The sequence below is a fragment of the Notamacropus eugenii genome, chromosome X (genome assembly GCF_028372415.1).
Source record: "Notamacropus eugenii isolate mMacEug1 chromosome X, mMacEug1.pri_v2, whole genome shotgun sequence".
Lineage (NCBI taxonomy): Eukaryota > Metazoa > Chordata > Mammalia > Diprotodontia > Macropodidae > Notamacropus > Notamacropus eugenii.
The window spans coordinates 97135307-97157905 of NC_092879.1; the positions used below are offsets into that span (position 1 = coordinate 97135307).

The 22599-nt window shown below is 51.7% G+C and overlaps 1 protein-coding gene across 2 annotated transcripts in view; it reads left to right on the plus strand.

Annotated features, from left to right (window-relative positions):
• The first annotated feature begins 1034 nt into the window (after positions 1-1034).
• Positions 1035-22599, plus strand: part of LHFPL1 (LHFPL tetraspan subfamily member 1) — a 29941-nt gene continuing 8376 nt past the window's right edge. Inside the window, exons 1-3 of one of the 2 annotated variants that reach the window (XM_072626988.1) lie at positions 1036-1252; positions 7881-8435; positions 15119-15217. In XM_072626988.1, coding sequence (XP_072483089.1) covers positions 8054-8435; positions 15119-15217 — 481 coding nt within the window. In that variant the 5' untranslated portion in view covers positions 1036-1252; positions 7881-8053. Of the gene's footprint in view, positions 1253-7880; positions 8436-15118; positions 15218-22599 lie in introns of both variants that reach the window. The other variant, XM_072626989.1, reaches the window with a different exon arrangement.

Here is a 22599-nt window from a genome sequence, read left to right on the forward strand (position 1 = left end):
ATATCTACAGGCCTAAGTAACATCTGAGCCCTCTCTGGACTCAGAATGGCTGAAGTTGAGTTTGCTCCCCTCTGCCCATACTCACTTGGGAAACCAATCATTTCCTGTTTGAATGGTTTTCTGTACCCAGCTTTGGTAAGGCATATAGATTTAGGGTTTCAGTTCAAACTCAGCCACTTACTAGCTGTGTGATCCTCTCTGAGCCTTAGTTTCCTCCTTTGTAAAATGGGGATAATAAGACTTGTACTTCCCAAGACGTAAGCCTGTGGAGTCATGTAGCACAGTGGAAAGAATACTGGATTGGGGAATCAGGAAGGCTTGGGTTCAAATCCCTGCCTCTACCATTTAGGATCAGAGATTTAGTGCCAGCAGGCACTAGAGGTCCTCTGATACAAATAAAGAGACTAAGGCTCAGAGAGGTTAAGAAAATTTCCCAAGGTCACACAAAGAAGTAGCAGCATTTGAACCCGGAGCCCTTTGGAATTCTTAGAATCGGATCCCTTCATTTATTACACCTGGTATTATCTCAGTGCTTCTTAAAGTGATGACCTTCACTTTCCTGGGCCTCAGTTATTTCCTCTGTAAAATGAAAAACATGATCATGTCTGAGATCCTTTCCATCTCTGGAGCCATAGACTTAAAGAACATATGATTGTCTCTACCAACATGGCCAGAGTTGTATCAGGTGATCTTTGAGGGCTTTCCCAACTCTCCATCTCTGATCCCATGAAACCTGGGTTCAAATCCTGCCTGTTATCTATTCTCTGTATGATCTTGGGCAAGGCATTTCCCTTCTCTTGGCCTCAGTTTCCTCTTCTGTCAAATGGGTGTGATGATCCCTTCTGACTCCACATCGAAAGACTTTCTTCGACATTATTGTCGAGACAGCGGCTTGGGCTTCAGACCGCAGAGGGCCTGGAGTTGAGGGGGAGGGGAGAGAAGGGGGGGCGCGGCAGGGGGCCCCCGGCCGGCGGACGTGGTAGGAGGCGGGAGGAGCCTGCGTCAATGACCCTCAGGAGGTGGGCGGACTCTTCCCTCTTAGCTGAAGGAGCAGCCTGCCCCCCCACCCTCCCGTGGTCAGTGGCGGAGCGCAGCCCAGCTCGGCCCGGAGAACTTGGCCTCCGAGCTCCCAGAGCCCAGACGGACCCCAGACGGACCCCCAGGCAGGCCGACCCCAGGCGGCAGTCCGAGGCTGGCAAGTGCCTTCGCTTTGAAGGCGTCCCTCCAATCGCGGAGCCTGTCTGCCTTCAGGGTAAGAGGGAACTAAGCTGTCTGAGGCTAAGGAGCTGAAAGCGTCCCAGGACAGCCGTCCCCCCCCCCCCCCCCCCCCCCCGCCCAGGGGCCAAGGTCAAGGGCTCCTCTCCTCTCCTCCTACCCCCTCTCCTGCACCCGAAGCATGCCCTCCATGCCTCCCACCTGGAGGCTCATCGGGCTCCCTGCTGGCCCCTGCCCAGACCCTGCCCTGGCCCGGGCTCAGGCTCCTTTTCCCTTCCACTCTCTCCTTGCCCTGTGACTCCGTTGGAAAAAGAAGTCCGAGGGTAAACTCTTTGCCGGGTCTCTCGTGCAAAAGAGGGAAGGGAGAGAGATGGGAGGGAGGGGGCGTGGTGAGGGGATGAGGGACAAGGAGATTCTAAGATGAGAGACAGAGAGCTGGAAGGGACCTTAGACGCTTTCTAGCTCAAACTTCTCATTTGGCAGACAACGAAACTGAGACCCAGAAAGGGAGTCCTCGCTCCCTTTGACTCCAAATCCAGCCCTGAAAATCTGAAGGGTGAAGGCACCTATTTAGTGGCGATCTGCTTTGGTTTTTCAGGACGCTATGTGGGGGCTCCACTCAGGTGGTGCTGCCAGGCCCCCGGAAAGAGGGGGGGCAGCCCACTCCACTTCTGAACAGCTCTAGAGGTGGGAAAATTTGCCCCACCCTAACCCTGCCTACCACCCATCTGCTTTTGATGTTCTCTCATTGGCTCCAGCGTCTGGTCCCAATCTTCCTTCTACCAGAGAGGGCAGGGGCAGGGGCAAGAACTGTCTGACTTTTACCTTTTCCACATCTTCCCACCTCAAACCACTCCCCCCCAACCCAGCTCCTAGAAGAGAGCAAGATAATTCAATTGAGCCAGGGAAGCATTTGGAAGGAGGGGGGAACTCGAATGGGAAGGAGACTTGGAAACTGGGTGCAGGGAGGGAGTTGCACCCCTCTGGGTCTGTAGGGAAGTGGCCTTGTCATTGGTACAGATGAAATGCAAATAGACTAGGCATTTGGTGGTGGTGGGATTGGTGTGTCCAGGAGGCCCCAGGTGTGTGGTGCCCAGGGGCAGAGGGCTGAGGTACCAGGGAAGGAGCTTGGGTAGTTGGTGTGCAGGCCCCTTTTGACCACCCGGGTTGTTGTGAGACTCAAGAAGAAAATCATTTTATCAGAGCCGGGGGGGGGGGGGGGGGGGAGGGGGGGGCACTGAGTCCAAGTCCTAGTTCCAGTTTTCATTCGCTGCATGGCCCGGGCTGATCTCTTTCCTTCTCTGAGCCTCAGCTGGTAAAATGGCGGAGACTGGGCTACCATAGAAAAATAGCTGGCATCTCTGTAGAGGGTGTTTTCTATATATTTTGTCATTTGAGCCTCACCACAACTCTATGAGATTGGTGCTAATATTATCCCCATTTTCCAGATGGAAAACTGAGTCTCAGAGAGGTGAGATGACTTGCCTGGGGTCACTGTGGGAGCAAGTATTAGAGGTGAGATTTGAATCTCCCTACTTCCAGGTCCACAGGCAATGCTGTACAAAGCCTCTCTAGTTCCATAGCAAAGACTGCTTCTTCTCAGATGAACACACCACTTTGGCATGGTATTAATCCCTTTCAAACCTGGGCCATTTCTTGGGCCAAGAAGAACTTTCTTTAGCTCTATCTAAACTCCCAGATTCATGTTTCACTACGTGTACCCATGCAAGAGTCAGGAGCTTAGACTTGGGTGAGGTACCTCCCCAACCTTGGAAGATTGGAGGACTCAGGCTTTCACATGAGGGCAATCTTCCTGTGTGGGCTCAGCCTTCTCAATCTCAAGGTCACTTCCATGGTGTGGGATGAGGCTTCGCAGGGAGCCAGCCTACTCCGAGATAATATCTTCCTTCCCCCAGGAGTCTTTTAATATGGGACAGTCCGCACTGGGCATCAGTAAAAGTACATGACTTCAGGCTGCTCACAAAGTTGCCACATTCAAGTCTGGGAAGGTGGGATGGTGAAATGGAGACAACTCAGTACGAGGAGTTAGGAGACATGGATTCTAACAATAGCTAACATTTAGATGGGACCTACTATGCGCCAGGCTCTCTGCTGAGCACTTTATGAATGTTATCTCATCTGGTCCTCCCAAGAACAAGGGGAGGTGGCACCAGAAAGGAAGAGCCAGCCTTGACCCGATTGTAGGCTGTTATTCCTCTCCTTGTCTTATCCTAGGAAGTGACCGAGAAGTAAGTTTCCTTTCTCAGATGGGTACACTGAGGCCTGGCTTAGCCAATTTGCACTGTCAGGAGTAGAGGCCTCTTCTCCCTTCTCGTCCTCCAGCTATGTGCTGTTCTGGATGTAGACAGCCATGCCTGTCTTCTCTGCAAAGCTGTCTGGGAGGGATTTCCAAGGCACTACTCTTTCCTGTTTTTCTCCAGAGGACTTCCTAGCTCTGCCCACCAAATATCCAAGATGCCACTGGCATATGCCCTTTAGAAGCAGATAACTTTCATGGAGATCTCTCCCCTTGAGAGCTCTCTCCAGCCAATCAATCTCCTCCTGCCTCTTCATCACATTGTGGAGACTTGGACATCACCTGGAAACTAGGTGGCACAACATGCTATTGAGGAAAGAACCCTGAGTTCAATTTCCAGTTATGCCACCTGCTAATTGTGTGACCTTGAAGCAGTCATTTCATTTCTTTGAGTCTCAGTTTCCTTCCCTATAAAACGAGGGGGTTGGTCCCTTTCAGCTCTTGATCTAAGATCCTATAACCAATGTGGCAAAGTTATGACTCCTTGGCTCCCACCCAGACCTTCCCCTTCATCTCACATCCCCATTTCTATGGTGTAACTACAAATCATCTCCACTGTAGCCTCCTCTTCCCTCTTCCACCCCTCTTGCTCCTCCTTGGATCACTGCCCCTGCAGTCCAGAGTTATGGAATCTCTTGAGGGCTTCCCTGCCTGAGCCCAGGTTCCCAGCCCTAAGCCTGGTGTCCCCTACCACAGCTGGCTCTCTCCCTTTTGTCTGTCTCCCCTGTTCCAGCAATGGTGAAAGGTCACCAATGGTGGATAGTATCTTTGATGGGACTGTGGTTGGCATGGAAAAAGGGCAGCCCAGTGACCATCCACTCAGGACTGGTGGAACAAATGAAGCTGCCTACAGAATTGGGGGATGTGGCCCCAGCCGGGGATTTGCAGAGGGTCAGAACTGGGCAGGCACTCCCTCATTTAACAAAAAGGAAAACTGAGACCAGGAGAGAGAAAGTGACTTAGCCAGATTCCCACAGCTAGTACATGACAGGACCACACAGCAGCAGACATTATGAAGTACTTACTCTGTGCAAGGCCCTGGAGAAACCAAAGCTAAAAAAGGCCCTGCCTCTTCTCAAACAGTTTATATTCTACTGGAGGCTCCAATACTCTTTGTTGTACTGGACAAAAAATGCAAAGTAGTCCCAAGTTATTACAAGAAGGAGGGGGTACTAATTGGGGTGGGGGAGGCCTTGTGTACAAGCTAGAAGAAGCAATGTAAGATGGTGGTTTTTCTGAAAAGGATCTGGGGCTTTGAATGGACTACAAGCTCTGTGAGACAACAGTGAGATTGGGAAGCCTCCATTCCCTGACTTCTTAAATCATTTGATCTTGGACTGTATTAAAGAGTGTCCAGGAATAAGGAGGTGATGTCTCATTCTGTCTTCCACCCTGGTCAGTCCACTCTTCAACATGGTGATCAATTCTGGGCACCACAGTTTAGGAAGGACATAAAGAGTGCACTGAAGGGGGCAAACAGGATGGGGAAAGGTTCTGAGTCTATGCTCTGTGATTGGTTGAAGGATTGGGCAGGTCACGTGAGTTGTGGGAGTAGAGGAAAGGAGGGTTGTGCCAGAGACAGACTTTGGCTGGATAGCAGGACAGCTTCCTAACAGTGTGTGCTGTCCCAAGTGGTCTGGGCTGCATCAGAAGGTATGGACAGAGTCCTCTGGTCAGACAGCAGACAATCTCTAGCAGAGGATATTGTGGACAGGACTGTTGTTTCAGTGTGGTGGATCAACCTAGATGGCAGCTGATTTCTACCCCTGAGATTCTGGAATTTCAGCATAGAGCATGCAAGAGCCTGTGTTAGGGTCCGGCAACACAAAAGCCAAAAAAGAAAAAAACACAAAGCGTGTGCCCTCCCTGAACACAGTGCCTATAAGGTGACCAGGGAAGGGAGGAAACATTCATACATGGGGGAATCAGGAAGGTTTCACAGAGGAGGTAGCATGGTGAGCTAGGTCTTGAAGGAAGCTAAGAATTCTGCTAGGCTGAAGAGAGGAGGGAGGGCATCCTCCTGTGCAGAGACAGAGCCAGGAGCCAGAATGCTGGGCTCAGCTAACAGCAGAGATGCTAGTTTAGGTACAAACTGCAGAGCCCAGATTGGGGAGTCCTTCAGTGCCAACCTCAGGCATTTGGACATAAAGGTAACTGGGAGCCATGGAGGCATTTTCTGCAGGGTTAGATCTGTGTCTTAGAAAAAGGTTGTTGGCAGCTGTGATGGAGAATGCCTTGGAGAAGGAAGTCTGGAGGCAGAGACCATTTCCAATAATCCAGGCCAGAGGGGGCAGAGGCCCGCGCAAGGATGGGGTCTGAGGGAGTGGAGAGAACAGGACTGACCATAAGGTGAGGCATGGAAAGGCAAAAGTCACAGGCCCTGGCACCTGATTGGTGATGGCGTTTGAGGAAGAGGGAAGGAGAAATGAGTTGATGCCCCCCTCAGCAGAAACCAGCAGGGAAATGGGGGTGGCAGGGGCAGATGATGGATGTTGGGGGATATGTGGAGTTTGATCTACTTACGAGCTATGGGGTGTCTGATGTGGGACTGGAGACTCTAGAAACACACAGAGACCAGCTGTTGGTCCTTTCTGATAAGCACCCAAAGAGAAGGGATGAGCATTAGTTGTAGTGAGAGAGGCCATGGACAGAGACTGTTATTAACAGCAGCACAGGTGGTTCAAGGCCCTTTAAAGATTGGTGCCTGCTTCGGGGGCAGAAGCAGGAGAACAGAGTTGATGACCTGCCAAGGTCCCTTCCAGGCCCATGACTGAGTGACGCCCATCTCTGTAGACAGAGAAGATGCTGGGCCTTGGCACCCCCCACCCCAACTCTCAATGTCTCTGTTGTCTCTGCCCCCCTCCCCCCACTCCTTCCCTCTAGCCCCAGAAGGACAGAACCTGGCTATTATTTTTATGATTCCCTCCCCCAGTACTTCCTTCTTGGCTAAGGAGCCACCCACACACAAGTCAGCCCCTTGCCCTCTGCTCTGTCATCCCCTTGGTGTTAACCTCACAAGGCCCCAGATTCACATCTTACCTCAAGTTTACTAGCTGTATGGTCACGAACAAGTCACTTTCCTTCTCTGAGCCTCAGTTTCCTCATTTGTAAAATGGGAATAATGATCCCCACATTATTTACCTCATGAGGTTGTTGGGAGGCCCAAGTGAGGTAGAAATGACAATTCTTAGTATTACTTTTAGAGAGGCAACCCTCAGCCTCAGTTTCCTTACCTATGAAATGGTAGGACCTCTATGCCAGGGTAGTCATGAACATCAAATAAGATAATATTTGTAAAATGCTTAGCACAGTGCCTGCCTGGCACATAGTAGGTGCTTAATAAATGCTTCTTCTGTCCCTTCGACACACGAGGGGCCTGAGGACAGAACCTGCTGGGGAGGTAGGTGCTCCCCCCACCAGTAGTGACCATCAGCACCCTCCTTCCGGGCCTTGCCAGTCCCATCCTCTCAAGCCCTGAGGAGTCTGGCAGGAAGCAGCCACATGACCCTCCTCTCCATTCAGTTCAGTTCAAGCATCTATTAAGCACTGGATGTATGCCAGGCACTGTGTGTCAAGGAAAACAGAAACTGACCAAAGTGAGACATTTCCCTGCCTTCGGAGGTGCCATGCCAGGGGGCACGGAGAAGCAAATACTGGCTGTCCCAGGAGTCTAAGTGCAGGTGCAAGCTGGTAGAGCCATTTATTTCAGTGATTAAAGATATAGATATGGATACAGAAAATACATATATAAAATATGTTAAAGACATATATTCATAAATACAGGAATATGTATGCATATATGTGCATATATAGAGCCATTTATATGTGTATGCATGCACATATATACCCAGAGATGGGCATCATTAGAAGAACTTCACTGAATCATGAGCTTGGAAGGGAGCTTCCAAGGTCATCTGCTCTATACATACACACACACACACACACACACACACACACACACACGTACACACACATATATTAGTATAGAGAATAAATGCAAGTAATGTTGATGGGGTGGGGGGCAGGGAGAGAGGCCTTGTAGGGGAGGGGGTGGCTGAGTCAAGTTTTGAAGAACCAAGGGATTGGAGGAGCCAGAGGTAATAATCATAGGCATGTGGGACAGCCACAGAGGGGGCAGATCAGGTGTCTGGCTGGAACAGAGAGTGAGTGGGCCAAGGGTGGGGGGTGGAATGTGCCACCAGCCTGGAAAGGGGGCTTGCAGCTGGACTATGGGAGGCTTTAGGATGGACTGAGCCAATGAAAAGTCTGCCTGGCCCCACGCATACCCTGGATTTGAGCTGGCGGACGAGGCAGCTATTAATGTAGTTCTGTACCTCTCCCATCGCAGCACCAGTAAGAAATAGACCAGCCACAGCAGCCACAGGAGAGGAAGCCCCAAAAAGCCTCCAGCCTGAGACCATCAGAATTCTACTCCAGCAGAGGAGGCCAAGTGGATCCTGGTTTGCCATCAGCACCAGCCTCCCCCTCAGGCTTCAGCAGGCAGGCGGGGTTCGTGAAAGAATGAAGGGCAGTCTGACCCCAGTTGGCATCCTCTGGGCTGTGCTGTCGCTACTCACCGCTGTGGCCAGCACCACCAGCTACTTCCTGCCCTACTGGCTCTTTGGCTTCCAGCTTGGGAAGCCAGTGTCCTTCAGCATGTTCCGGCGCTGTAACTACCCCGTCCGGGGCGAAGGGCGCAGTCTGGTGATGGTGGAAGAGTGTGGCCGCTATGCCAACTTCTATGCCATCCCCAGCCTGGCCTGGCAGATGTGCACTGTGGTGATGGGCACAGGCTGTGCCCTGCTGCTCCTGGTGGCACTGGGGGCCATCCTAGGCTGCTGCATGGATGAGCTGATCTCCAGGATCATGGGCCGATGCATGGGAGCGGCTCAGTTCGTGGGAGGTAAGGCTGGGTGCCCAGGAGTGGGTGGGCTGGCGATGGGCTGCCAACATCAAGGTTCATATCTCACCTGTGGCTCAGCAGGATGAGGAAGATGGCCCGGGTTAATGGAGGCATTGTTACCGCTGCTCCCTCGGGCTCCTCTCCTCCTCTATCTGCTGCTTCCCTGAAGATACTTAGTTGTAGGTACTCACTTGCAGGCCTGTGCTCAGGTAGGCCCCTGTCCCTCCCAGAATCCCTGCAACCCAACATATGACTCTGCAATGGTAGAACTGTAGGCATCATGTCAACCTAGCAGGGGAGAAATGAGGGGGACAGGGAGGGGCCTTCCAGTCTGCTCCAGCCATCCGAGGCCTCTTGAGAGAGAGAAAGACTGCTAGAGAGATTAGTGCTGAACTTGTTCAGGAAGCTGCCATGGGCCGGAGTCCAACCTCCAGTCTCCAGGCTGGAGTCTGCGCCTCCCCTTCCTCATTGGTCAAGTGAGGAAGACAGTAATCTTGTACCTGCCTGACAGGCTCACTAGGAGACTGTGAGAGAGAGACAAAAGTTCACGGGCTCTGCAAACTTACTTACGTAAATGTCTGTTAGCGATGCCATTGCTGCACTTCCTTGGACGACTCATCCCGTTCTGGGGCCACTACTGGGCCTGCACAGGTTTTCTGGGGCCTTCCCTAGGGCCTGGGTCTCAGTTTCCCCCTCTGTAAAATAAGGGCCTTGGCTTAGCTCCTTCGGGTTTATGAACTTGGGAATCCTGTCATCTCCTGCTTCACTTGGGTTCCTCATCTACTCCAGGGGCTCTGGCCACATGCCCCTGGCTATGTGGCCCTGGCCATAGCCAAAGGCAAGAGGGTGGAAAAGAACAGAAAGGAGAGGTGTGCAGTCACAGGCTTCAGAGGAACCTCCTCCCATCCAGCTGTACTAGTCTGAGAATAGAGGCCCAGGAAGCCCCATGTGAATCATATGAAACCTGGGGGACTCTTTCCCATGCTTTGCATACTTGGCTGTGGCCCTGGGAACGACCTTGGCTGGAGAAGGGCCAGGGCTACCCAAAGGAAGAGTTGGGGAGAGGGCTGCCCTGGGAGCCTGGACAAGTCTTTTCACCTCAGTTCTCTTGTTCTGGGGATAATAATAGGACCCACTTTCCTAAAGCTAAAGTGTTACCACATCGCTCCCCTGCTTAAACTCCAGTGGCTCCCTATTACTTCAAGGAACAACTCTGTTTGGCTTTGAATGACCTTTACAAGCCCAGACCTAGCTTTTCAGCATCATCACTATGACCATCCTCATCCTCATCGGCCAAACTGACCAATGAGAGATCTTCATCCTGGGCCCTCCCTCTCCCATCCACCGCTCCCTTTGCACAGGCTGCCCTCCATGCCCAGAATGCATTGGTCTTCACTTCTGCCTCATCTCTGAGGATGCCTAGTCTCCTCCAGGGCTCAGCTCTAGAGCTGAGGGTGGCAGAAGGGGGAAGGGATAAGTACAGGCAATAGTCATAATACAATAGCTACCATTTAGCACTTGAAGGTTTATAAAATACTTTCCAATCATCTCATGTGATCCTCATAACAACCCTGGTGCTACGTTCTATATTTATCCCCATTTTACAGATGAGAAAACTGAGACTGAGAGCAGTGAAGTGACTTAGCCAGAATCACACAGTTCTTCTAGATTCCAGTCCCCCCCCCCCCACCCCCAGCTTTCCCACATCCTAATGAGCCACATTGCTGGGGCACTTTCTTCCCAGTTCCTGGGAAAGAGGTAATGCAAATATAAGGAAACTGAGGCTGAGAAAGGTGGTCTGCCTTGCTGTGAGAAAGGGGGAAGTATTGACCCAAATTTACACAGGTAGGTGAATAAAGCCTTGATCATTCAGAAGGGCTCCCAATGCTAGCCATGGGAACTTGTACTTTATCCCAGCTGGAAGCTAGCAGAGTGAGAGAGTGACATGGCCAGATCATATTTTGGCAGTGATGTGAAGGATGGAGTGGACAAGGGAGACCATGGAGGTCATGGCTCTTTCTGGTTCTCCATGTTTCTTAGAACCAAGACTTGGGGGTCTGGTCCTACATCTTGGGTGCCTCCTTGGAAGAGGTACTTGCTTTCTCTTCTCTGTGCCTTAACTTCCCCATTTATAAAATCCCCCTTTTCTAGGCATGCACCTAGGCACGACAAGGTTCACTGAGATGTGGGGGTGGCACTGCCCTGGGGGACAGAACTCCCTGGGACAGCAGTGCACCAGGGTGTCACTTGGGAAAGACTATATGGGTACCAGACACAGGCTGGCCACCCAAACCCCAGAGGCCAGCTTGCTCCTGGAGGGAAAGGCATGTCAATTGGGTGCCAAGGAAGAAAGACACTAGAGACACAGAAGGTGGGCTTCCCCAGCCCCCAGGTCAGCTGAGGGAGATTGATTTTGTCCTGGATCCTGCACTTTCTCGGCAGCTTATGCATTAACCAAAATACATCAGCCAAGGAGCCAATTACGTCCAAGGAAGATTCATTTCTACGGGTCCCCAAACCACGGAGAGAAAGCTAGAGAGAACATCCATTAAGGACCCTGTCTCCACTCTCTCTGCCAAGCCCTTGACCGCGGAGATGAGGTGTGGGAGCCAAACACAGGAAGGAGTCATGAGCTGCTCCTGACCAGAGTCAGACCAGACAAGGTGACCCCACCCCCACGGCTCCCTCCTGCTGCTCCAGCAGGGGCTCGTGGGATGGAGCAGCACCTTAGGGAGCTGCTCCAGGCTGTGACGAGGGAGGGGAGGAGAGAAACAAATACACTTCGGATCAATGGCCGCCATCCACTCCTCCCATAAGGAAGAGGGGAGCAGCTGGTCAGGGCCTCAGCTGAGGGCTGCTACCCCAGCAGCTGTTACAAAGTCAAGACAAATCCCAGGGAACAGACATGGGAACATTCCGCAGGGAAGTCTTGCTGTTTTTTTCTGGAGCACAGATTTAAGCTGGTTTCTCAAGGTCCTTCCAGGCCCCAGTCCCTGCAATGGATTGCTAAACTGGTCAGGAAATGCAGCTCAACTACATTCTGTGAAAGTGCCTGGCTGGCCTGAGGCTCTCTGCCTCCGAATGGGCCACAGGCCTGGGTGATGTAAAGGACTGTCCCTCTCCTACCACAAGTAAAAGGGCTTAAGAAGCATCCTGAATGTGGCTCTAGTCTGAGGGGTGGCTTGCCAGGCCTCTACTCTGGCCATGCTGGGGGCCCCTGTTTGGATCCATGAAGCCAGCCATGAGCCTCTGGTCTACTGACAAGCCTTGCTCTCTGGGCTCTTGGCTCCATGTGTGGCTATAGTAAGCCTCCCCAGGGCCCAGATCATTCCAAACATCCCTATTTTTGTCTCTGTCAAGGACACCAATCTTTTGTGCTTTCTCCCTTGGCAATCTAACAGTTCCCAAGGTTTTAACAGTCATCTTCGCACGCAGACTGCCAGCTCTGGTCTGTTTCCTAAGGCCCAGGCAGGTATCACTGCCTCTTGGACACCTCCAGCTGGAAGTCCCATAAACAGCTCAAACAACAAGCCTTAAACAGAACTCATTATCTTGCTCCCAAGCCTCCCTACCTCACTTCCTTGTTTCTGTGGGATGGGGCCCACCATCTCTCTGGCCTCCCAAGCTCGCAGCCTTAGAGTCAATCTTGATTCTGCCTCCTCCTTCCAAAATCCATGGCTCCTAAATCCAAAAAGTTGTCAAATAGGGTCATTCTACTCCTCCACTATCTCTCACATGCATGCCTTCCTCTCCACTCACACAGCTACCACTCAAATTCACTACCCCAGCCCCACTTACTAGGACTATCACACTTGTCTCTTGATTGGTCTCCTTTCCTCCACTCAGCTAACAAGATGGTGTTCCTCAAGTACAGTTCTGAACGTGTCACCTGCTTCTTGACAAGCTCCAATGGGTCCTGCCCCTCCATAGAAAACTTTCCTGACCTATTTCCCATTACCCACCTTCACAAACATTAAGTTCCAGCTAACCTACACTCCTGTTTCCTGCATATGCCATTCATCTCTTTTCTCTGTGCCTTTATCCATGCTGTTTCCCATGCCTGACATGCCCTCCTCCTCCCCACCTCTCCTCACTTCTGCCCCATACAATCCCTGGCTTCCTTCAAGGCTTGGTTCAGGTATCATCTATGTGCATGAGTCCTTTTCTGAATCTCTCAGTTGGTAGGGCTCTCCTCCCCAAAGAGCTTGGTATATACTTTGTCTAGATTTACGTGTGCATGGTATCTCCTGTGATAAAATGTAAGATCCTGAAAGGTGAAGACCTTTTGATTTTTGGCATTTTGACCTTTGCTCACTCCCCCAGTAGTTAGAGCTGTGCCTGGCACATAGTAAGAGCTTAATAAATGTTTGCTGAATTACATTGAATGAAATCTCAGACATTGGGAACTATGTGCCTGGACTCCTCAGAACAGAGTGAAGTCTTGCTAGCAATGCATCTCCTCATCTTCTCTGAAAACCTCCATGGTCCCAACAGGCATTACTACTTCCTTTATCCTTACTACACTCATGGTAAAGGAGAAAGAACCCTAGATTTTGAAGCAGAGGCTCTGGGTTCGAATCCCGCCCTGTGCATTTGACATTGGGCAAGTCGCATAATCGCTCTCAGTTTCCTCCTCTGTATAATGAGTCGGTTTCCAAGGTCCCTTCAACACTAGCACCTGGGATCCTACAGTCTGGCTAGTTTTATGTGTAAGCTTTGCTTTGAAACGAAAGCCCAGGAAACATAGAATCCTTTGGCCAAGATTGCCCAAAGGGAGTGGGCCAGAGTGAGGAATCAGCCCGACTCCCTGGCCACCCTGTTCTTTCCCCTTCATGTCCTTCTGCCCACAGTGGCAGTGGCCTGGCACAGATGTGGCCTGTGGCTTCCTGATGCCAGTTCTCCAGCCTCTCCAAGAAGTGTGTGGGATGCTATGAATTCCCAACACACTTGCACGCAATTGACCACGAACTTCATTTGATTTTTTAAATGTGCATGGAAGCCGTGGTCTCTCCCTTTGAGAAAACATAATGGGCTTAGTTGTAAGTTACATGGCAGATGGCTGGGTGGAAATGCATGTTTATTCTAGCCTTCTCCCACCCGATGGCTTCCTTCCCCTGAACGGAGACAAGGGACATGATGCCTCCCTCCCACCAAACTACCTTTGTTTCAAGCTGGGCACCTCCAATGCGTCCGTTTAAGGTGCCTCATCTAGGGCACAGAGGGAAAGAGAAGCTAGGGAGAGGGGCACAGGGTAGAACCAACCTCAGTGTTACTGTTTTCTCTTAAGATTTTGGCCACTGAACCCTGCCCTGGAAGGGACCTGGGGCTCTACCACTCATGTACTGGGGGACCTTGAACAAGTCCTTGGCCAGGCTTCTGTGGTCTCTTCTAGCCTTCAACTCAGCGTCTGTGTTCCCTGAGAAGCTGGGCATGGGGCCTGGGCCAGAAGGCAGCTTTTATTTTCTGTGGCTTCTGGTCCATTTGAGTGGCTCTTTGGGATGACAGTAGGCATGGGCGCTGGGCGCTGGGCAGAGGAGCCTGGCCCGGAGCCTCCGATGCTCACAGTGGGTGAACCACAACCCCCTTCTTGAAAGAGAAGGTAGCATAATGGAGTCAGAAATGCTTTAGCCTCAGGAGTCAGGAGAGCCGAGTTTGGATCCTGCCTCTGACACTTGGTAGCTCTGTGACCACAAGCAAGTGACTGCTCCACTCTGAGCCTCAGTTTTCTCATCTGTCAAGTGGGCATACTAATGCTTGTACTGCCTACCTCACAGAGTTATCGGGATCTTGTTCTCACCAGACAGAAGCAGAAGTGTTACTCTCTGAGCTACCACCAATCCTCCAGGCAATATAACAAGGAAGTGATTGTCCACAGGAGAGGATCTCATTTATTTTTAAAGCTGTCCCATGAAGGAGACGCCACCATTTCCCTTGTTCACTAACTGTTGCATTCCCATCAGGGAGTCCTCCCTGATGCCGGATGCTTAGTCCTACTGAAGCTTCTACCTGGTTTCCGTGCCCTTATTCGGTACTCAGCTGCCAACTCACATACATGCCAGTACAGTTTGGAAGGTGCTTTGAGATCCTCTCATGGAAGGGGCAGTCTAAATAGAGAGTAGGCTTTTCCATGCAGAAATGATTGCGGAGCTTCCTCAAGAAAGAGAGGGGACCTGAAGAGGCCTGGGCCTCCCTTTCTTGAGGCTTCACCAGGTTGTCTAAGCAGCAGAGAGCTCCCTGGGCCAGGCAAGCATGTGCCTTACTCCCCAGAAGAGCCCTGAGAAGCCAAGCTTGCCGCTAAGTCCCAGCAGTCCTTGGCGATGATGGAAGACGGGAGACCAGTGTTCTCAGTGAGAACACTGGCCTGAGTGGATGCCTCCCGGGGCTCCCCCGGTCTCCTTGCCATCTGAACCAGGGGCCACCTTCAGGTGACAAAGCTGGTCTCCTATGGAGGTAGAGGTCTGGCAGTTCTTGCTAACTAGCTGCTCCCTTTTTCAGTGGCCTACGTTACTCCTTGGGCTCTATTTAGATCACCACCTTGGCTATTTTCATGGTACACATGACAGAGACTATGGAAGTTCCAAAAAAGGAAAAGACACTGTGGCTGGAAATAATCAGGGGGAGGTGGGCTGGGGCTGGGGCTGGGGCTTCTTAACCCATAATCCACTATGTATGTTTTTGTCTAGGTCTGCTGATTGGTGCTGGCTGCGCTTTATACCCCCTAGGCTGGAACAGCCCTGAGGTCATGCAGACCTGTGGAAATGTCTCCAGACAGTTTCACTTAGGTAAGGTAGTCAGTTCCAGAAGCCTCAGTGTGGAAGAAGAAGGGGATAGGAGAGGGGAAGGAGAGCTAGGGGGGATTCCCAGGACCTCAGACCTGCTGGGGTAGGGGAGGATTGCCAAACCATCAGCCCTGAAGAGTCCTCCAGTTGGCAAGAATTTCTGAGGCCACATCTGATCATATCACAGACCACTCAGATCCTCCTTGAGGCTCCCAGAGAAGGGGCACCCCAGGGGGCACCCCAGGCTGTCTGCTCTACCTTGGCATAGCTCTCATTGATAGAAAATTTCTCCTGAAATCAAGCTTTAGTCATTCAACAAGCATTTGTGGGAGATTTCATGGGTACTGTGCTAAGTGCTGAGGAGGTACCGAAAGGGAAAAACAATCTGTGCCTTTGAGGAGTTCTCAGTCTAACTTGGGAAACAACAAAACGAGATATAGAGTCAAGAAGGGGATTCCAGAAAAGGCCTCCTGAACAAGGCAGGACTTGAGATGAGTCTTGAAGGAAGCCAAGGAAAATGAGAGGCAGAGGGGAGAAGGAAGAGCATTCCAGGCCTGGGACACAGCCAGTGCAAAGGCATGGAGATGGAAGATGGGATGTCATGTTCAAGGCACTGCAGAAGGCCAGTGTGGTTAGCTTATAGAGTCAGTCCATGGAAGAGAGTAAAATATAACACTCCAAAGGGAGGAGGAAGGGACAGACTCATAGAACTTTAAATGCCAAATGGAGGACTTTATTTGATCCTGGAGGTGATCCTGGAGGAGCCACCCGAGTGAACCAAGTCGGGGGTGACATGGTCATAGCTAGTGTGGGAGAGACTTATGGCAGCATGTTTAACCAGCAGGTGCTGAGGGCCTGCACCAGGGGGCGGCAGTGTCAGAGGAAAGAAGGCAGTGTATCTGAGAGTTGGGATGAAGGTAAAGTCACCAGGCCTTCGCAGCAGATCGGCTGGGGCGAGGGGTAGAGTGGGGACTCAAGAATGATAGTGCAGTGGTGAGCTCAGGGGCCTCTTGATGGTAAGAAGGATGTTAGGAAGGAGGGAGGATTTGGGGAAAGGCCAAAAGTTGTGTGGAATCTGAGGTGCTGTAGGACATCTAAGCTGAAATGTCCAAAAGGCAGTGAGTGGGTGATGTAAGACTGGAATTCAAGAGAGAGATTAGGACAGATGTATATAAATCTAGGAATCACCTGCCTGGAAATGACCGTTGAACCCTCTGGGAGTTGATGAGATCAAAAGAGATAATAAGAAATAATTAACAGAGGAAGACCAGATAATTAAGAGGGGTTGGGGAAGGCTTCCTATAGAAGGTGAGTATTTAGGGAGAGATTGTAGATCAGAGAGCCAAGGTGAGAAAAGGGGGCAGTGTGCTGGAGGGGAGGGGGGGCAGGGACTTGAGGATCCATGGGGAGGATTTGGCTTTGGCCTTGGCTTTGGCAGCAGCATGGGGTGCTCTTTCTTCCAGGATAGGAGTGGAGGAGGAAGCAATACAAGAAGATACCTGAGTGATGGGAGAGGAGGAGGAGAAGGGTTCTCAGTTTGAGAGTGAGGGGAGGAAGGGTCGTGAGAGGCTCTAAGGAGCTTTGGAAGTGCTGCTTCGAAGACCAGATGATTCGGGACAAGATGCCTTAAGGGGCTGAGATCAGGTGACATCTTTGTAGAGGGTCCAGTCAGCAGTTTGGTGATTCTTCCGCTCCACTCATGATGAGGACCAAACATGGTAGATGGAGCTTGGCAAGGCATGGTCAGCAATAAGCCGAGGGGGCAAGAGATTCCAGAGGAGAGGACAGTCAAGCTGAGTTGCTTCACCAAGAAGTCTAGCTGGGGAAGAGAGGAGAGTGTAGCCAGAGGATGGCTGTCATCCTGAGAAGTCGAGAATGGAGTTCATGGTGAGGGAAAAGAACGGTGCCAGGTCTTGGGAAGTGAGGCCATTGAGGCCCTGAGAGTTTGGGTATCTGGGAGCGAGTCCATAGGTGCGCAAGGTCCTAATCTGTGCCTCTGCCACTTGGCCCATTGCTTCTGACCCCTGGTGCCGAGGGATCCCTTCTCTTCCTCCACTCTCCAAGGTCCCTCGGCTCCAGCTCTGGGGCTCAGGTTCTGACCTGCAGACAGAGCAGGCCCCTAGCCTGCCTGCCCAGAGGGAGGGACAGTGCCAGCATTTACAGCTTCCCTTGGCAATGGCCAGAACAGCCACTTCCTAGATGCCTGTAGGCTGCATGTCCTTGCATCTTCTCATCGTTCTCTAGCCCACTGGCTGACTTGAGGCCTTGTGTGGCCCTTGGTTGGGTCTTGGCCTTTCTGGGGGCTCAGTCTATGGGCCTTTCTTTGACTGTTTCCCTCTTGTGATGCCCAGTGCATTCTTTGTGCTCTTGCAGGTGCTGAGAAACTGTAAGCAAGACCCACATCCCCAGAGTGGCAGCCCCCAGCAGGCCCTGGAGGACACCTGGAGGGAGGGGGAGGCAGGAGCCATGGCTCTTTGGGAACCCTCAGCCAGGTCCCTTCTCCAATGGGGTTGGGGCCTTATGGGCTCTCAGGACTGCCAGCTCTGGGCAGCAGAGCCATGGAGGCCACCAGGAGAGCTGCTCCAGGGACAGCTTGTCTCTCAGTCAGCAGCCACATGGTGGCAACAAAGACAGCCAATTTCACTGCAACCTCCCTTCCCCAAGCCTGACTCACCATTCTGTCTGTTGCATCACCTTCCCTTTTCTTCCTCCTGCCCCCACTTCCACTCTGCCCCTGCGGGGGGGAGGGGGGCTCTTCTCCTCCTGCCTCTCCTACTTTGGTTGGCCAGCAAAAGAGCCCAGAATGCCTTGGCAAATGGACTGGACTACCAATCTGGGACCCAGAGCCTTGAGTCCCAGGCCTCGGGCTTGGCCTATGGCCTATCACTAGCCATGCGATGTCTGGTGAGTTGCTTTCTTTCTCAGAGCCTCCGTTTCTCCATGTGTTAAAAAAGAAAAAGAGGCATTGCACTCGGGGCTGCGAGGGATAGTAATAACTGCTGCCTTCCCAGACGGCTTAAATGGAGGGACAAAGGCCAGGCAGGTGAGGCAGCTGAGGAGAACTGCTGAGCCCAGAGGAGACTGCCAGGCAGTTCCCTCCTCTTCCTTGTTCGAGTCTTGGAGCTCATTCAGTCACTGAAGCACCAACAGGGTTACACCTGTACTCATGATGGATACAGACTCACCACTGACTCGGCACAGAGATATGGGCCTCTGGCCAAAGTCTCTTTCACCCTCTAAGGACTGTTTGTGGAATGGGTAGTGCAAGTGTTCATTAGTAGCCCAGTTTGACAAACAAAGAAACTGAGGCTCCCAGTCACACAGCTAAGATACCCAAACCTAGGTCTCGCCTGCCTCCAAATCTGGTGCCACATTAGCTTTTGAGGGCTGTTTTGCTCAACATTGGCATCTGACCCTGCCCTCAGCAGGCTACCACAGAGAAGGGCCCAGAAGGGTGGCCAGCAGTTTGGGGGCTTTGAGAGGAGGCTGCCAGTTTTCTATGCTAAAGCCCTAAGTTGCTGCTTCTTCTTCTTTAATTGTTTTAATCATGTCAGATTCTTCATGGCTTCATTTGATGATTTCTTGGCAGAGATCCCTGAGGGATTTGCCATTTTCTTCCCCAGCTCATATTACATATGAGGAAACTGAGGCAAACAGGGTTAAATGACTTGCCCAGGGTCACACAGCCAGTAAATGTCTGTGGCTGGATTTGAACTCAAGAAGATGTCTTCCTGACTCCAGGCCCTGCACTCTGTGCACCATGGCTCCACCTAGCTGCCCTTAGCTAGGTGCAGTATGCCCCAAACCCCAGTATACTGCCCAAGCTGCTGAAGTATACCCCAAACCCAGAGTACAGGGAAGTGGCCCTTGAGAACCAGCCCTGCCTACCCTGAGGGCCACACACAAAAAACATTTCCCAGACACAAGGCATACTAGCTCTAGGCCTAGAAGGGACCTTTGAGGCCCCCTGTCCAACCAACTTATTTAACAGAAGAGGAAGCCAAGGCCAGAGAAGGACCACTCCCAATTCAGCAGCAGGGTCTGGGCTCTTGTTCCTGGGGTTCAGGCTACTTTCCTGTTGTGGCCTGGGGGCCCTTGGCCATGACTCTTGACTTTCTTGACATATTCCTTCAGAGATGCCTGTCTTGGGGGGACTGTGAGACCTTCCCTGGTTGTGCCCATTCCTGGTCCCAGTAGACCTCCCTTTCAGCAAGACTTTTCCTAGAGGATGGGCCTGCCAGCTTCTGAGCAGCCCCCAAGAAAGGGACTCTGCAAGCTCAGCTGAGGGTGGGCAGGGGAAGGGGCCAGGTGGCGGTTGGAGGAAGAAGCAGGGAAGGGGCCTAATCCCACCTCGCACCCCCATGGCCAGCCCCCACAAGCATTCTGCCGGCTCTTCCTCCTTCTCTGGGCCCTCTTGCCTCCTCTCCCCCTCCCTTTCTTTCTTTTGTCCTTGTTCCTTCCCGTGCTTCATGGAAAGCTTGGTGCCCTGAGCTGCTAGCTCCTCCCCAAGCCTGCTTGATGCCCATCAATCCAGAAGGAATTGTGCTCCCTGTGAGGCATAAAAGGGACCCTGGCTGTTTGGGACTCTCTTTCTAGGGCTACCACCCAGGGGACTAAGGAGATTTCTCCTGGAGAGCCCAGAGCAGGGGTGGGGAACCCACACCCTCAAAGCCACGTATGGCCGTCTAGGTCCTCAAGTGCAGCCCTTTCACTGAATCCAAACTTCCCAGAATAGATCCCCTTCATGAAAGGGTTTGTTCTATAAAACTTGCACTCAGTCAAAAGGTTGCAACCAAGGGCCCAGAAGGCCATGTGTGGCCTCAAGGATGTGAGTGTAGGCCTCTACACTCGTGGGAGCGTACTTTACTCACCTTTTCCTGTGGCTGCCAATGTGACCCTCCTCCCCACAGTGTCTACAGTTGAAGGGCCCAGCTTTGGGCCATTTCAAGCTCCAGCTTCTAGATAAACAGCTTGTCTGTCTCTGAGATTCCTTAGGCCCCGTGGGCTGAAAGCGTGGCCCAATCTCTTTAAAGTCCTTCCCTATTATTTCCAGACGGGTGAGCCGTCTCTGTCTATAACACCAACCAAGTGAGCCTGTAGCTCACGTTTTCTTGCCTTCCCTCAGTCACTGGTGAAACAGCAGCCTTTTCTCTTAGGGTTCCACCCCCACCTCAAGGCCCATGCCCAAAGTGTTCTTCTTGTAAGCACCCAAGTCCCAACTTGGTGATAGCTTGGAACTCTCACATCCCCAGTGATATTACCGAGAACTCAAAATGTCCGGATACACAGCCTTCTGGTTGGCTCTGCCCTGCGACGTCTTCACTCCCTTCTTCCCAAGCTACTTCCAAACCATTCAGGGCTTCTCTTCACACATCCTGGTTTCCAAACCTCCCCTCTCAGAGAGTAACCTCTCTCACAGGCTTCTGGCATACTCTTCTTCTCTCTGTCTCTCCCCTCCTCCCCCTTCTCTGTCTCTCTCCCACTCTTCTCTCTCTGTTTCTCTGTCTCTGCCTCTCTCGCTCTCTGTCTTTCTCTTTCTCTCTCTGTCTCTGTCTCTCTCTGTGTCTCTCATGTCAGCAATGACTCTGGTCCCCAGGCAGAATGGGGGTTCTTGGTCTAAACGTATCTTCACCGCCTGTGCCCTTGAGTATCTTTGCAACTATCCCTAAGAGCCATTGTTTCTCCTTCTCCATCCTTCCCTCTGCCTCTTAGAACCCTTGACTTCCTTTAAGACTCAGCTCAAATGTTTTCTTCTGTAGGAGGCGGCCAGGCCCTTGCCCTCTCAGGTTATCATCTTCCATGCACCTAGCTATATATGCATGGTGTCTCTTCCATTGGAATGTAGCCTCAGTGCTGCACACAGTGCCTGGCACACAGTAGGCACTTTTAATAAATGCAGTATCATTTATGGATAAAGAGCTAGATGGCACATGAAGGGATGGAGTCAAGTTTTTCCCGGCAGGCTCATCACAAAGGAGCAGACCTTTCACCATCTCCACATGCCCCTGTCTCACGCCCTAATTCTGCTCAAACTCAGCCGGTCGTCTACAGCCAGCCCCAGGGACTGGAAGCATGGTCTTGAGCCCAGAGCCAGTACCATGTGAGGTCCCTGTGGTGAGTGGAAGCCCAGCAGGGAGATCCCAAATCAAACACTGCCTCTGTGGTGTAATTGAATGCCAGATCTAAGGAAACAGAGTCAGACTCCAAACCAATTTGATTTGCAACTTGGAATAAAAGCAAAGTGTCTGATTTAAATGTCAGCCCCATTGCTGAGTGATGATTTAATAACTTTTATGAGGGATCTTGTCACAGCAAATTCCACACTGGAATAGAATGACTCACAGATAGGGCGTTAGAGATGACACAGCACAGAGCAGAGAGGGATGGGATTGGCCTTGGCCTCAGTGAGGCATCGCAGCTGCGTTAGCTGAGGCTCATGACCCCAAAGACCCTCCTCTGCTCCCTTCTCTTCCATGAGCTGGAGGGTCACGTGTGCCAGGAATGTGGCTCTCGAGAGAGTCTGGAGTGGGCACCAAGGGTCAGAAATGATGCAGACGCTGAGGTCATGCTGTTCTGCCCAAGAGCCTCCCCCCAACCTGAGGCTGAACAGCAGCTAAAGGCTGTCCATGTATTTCTAAGATGCCTTAGCTCTTTCTGGCTAGCAGAGGCCACAAGAGACCATTGAGCTCTGCTTCCTTCTTCTTCTTATCCCCATTTTACAGGAAAGGTAATGAGGCCCAGAAATGTTAAATGATTTGCCCAAGGCAAGCCAGGTAGCGGAGGGATGGGGGACTGCAAGCAAGTTATCCTGGTTCCTAGAGTCATGCTTTTCCTTTCAGGGTTTCTCTGTCTCTGTCTCTCCACCTCTCCCCTCCTCCGCACTCTCCTCTTTCCCTATCCCTCCCTTTCTCTCTGTCTCTATCTGTCTATTTCTGTCTCTCTGTCTCTGTCTCTCTGTCTCTGTCACTCTCTCTCTCTTTTTCTCTCTCAGTCTCCCCTCTCCTTTCCTCTTTTCTCCCTCCCCCGTAGAAGAGACAGTGTGGTGCAATGGAAAGAGGGTTGGATTTGCAGGCAGAGGCCAGGGCTCTGCCCTTCCCTAGCTGTGTGACCTGAGCAAAGTACCTGATTCTCAGTTCCCCTGTGTGTAGGATGAAGGTTAGGATCAGATGACTGTCCAAGGTGCCATCCATCTCTAACTCTATGATTCTATGATTGGGAGTCAGAGGGGTGGGTTCGAGTCGTGGCCCTGCTCCTTATTCCCAGGGTGATTTGGGGCAAGTCCCTTTACATTGATGCAAGGCCTTCTTTGGGCCAGGCACTATGCACTAGGGACACAAGGACAAAGGGGAGATGACTCCTACAAGCTATCTTCCAAACTCCTTGTA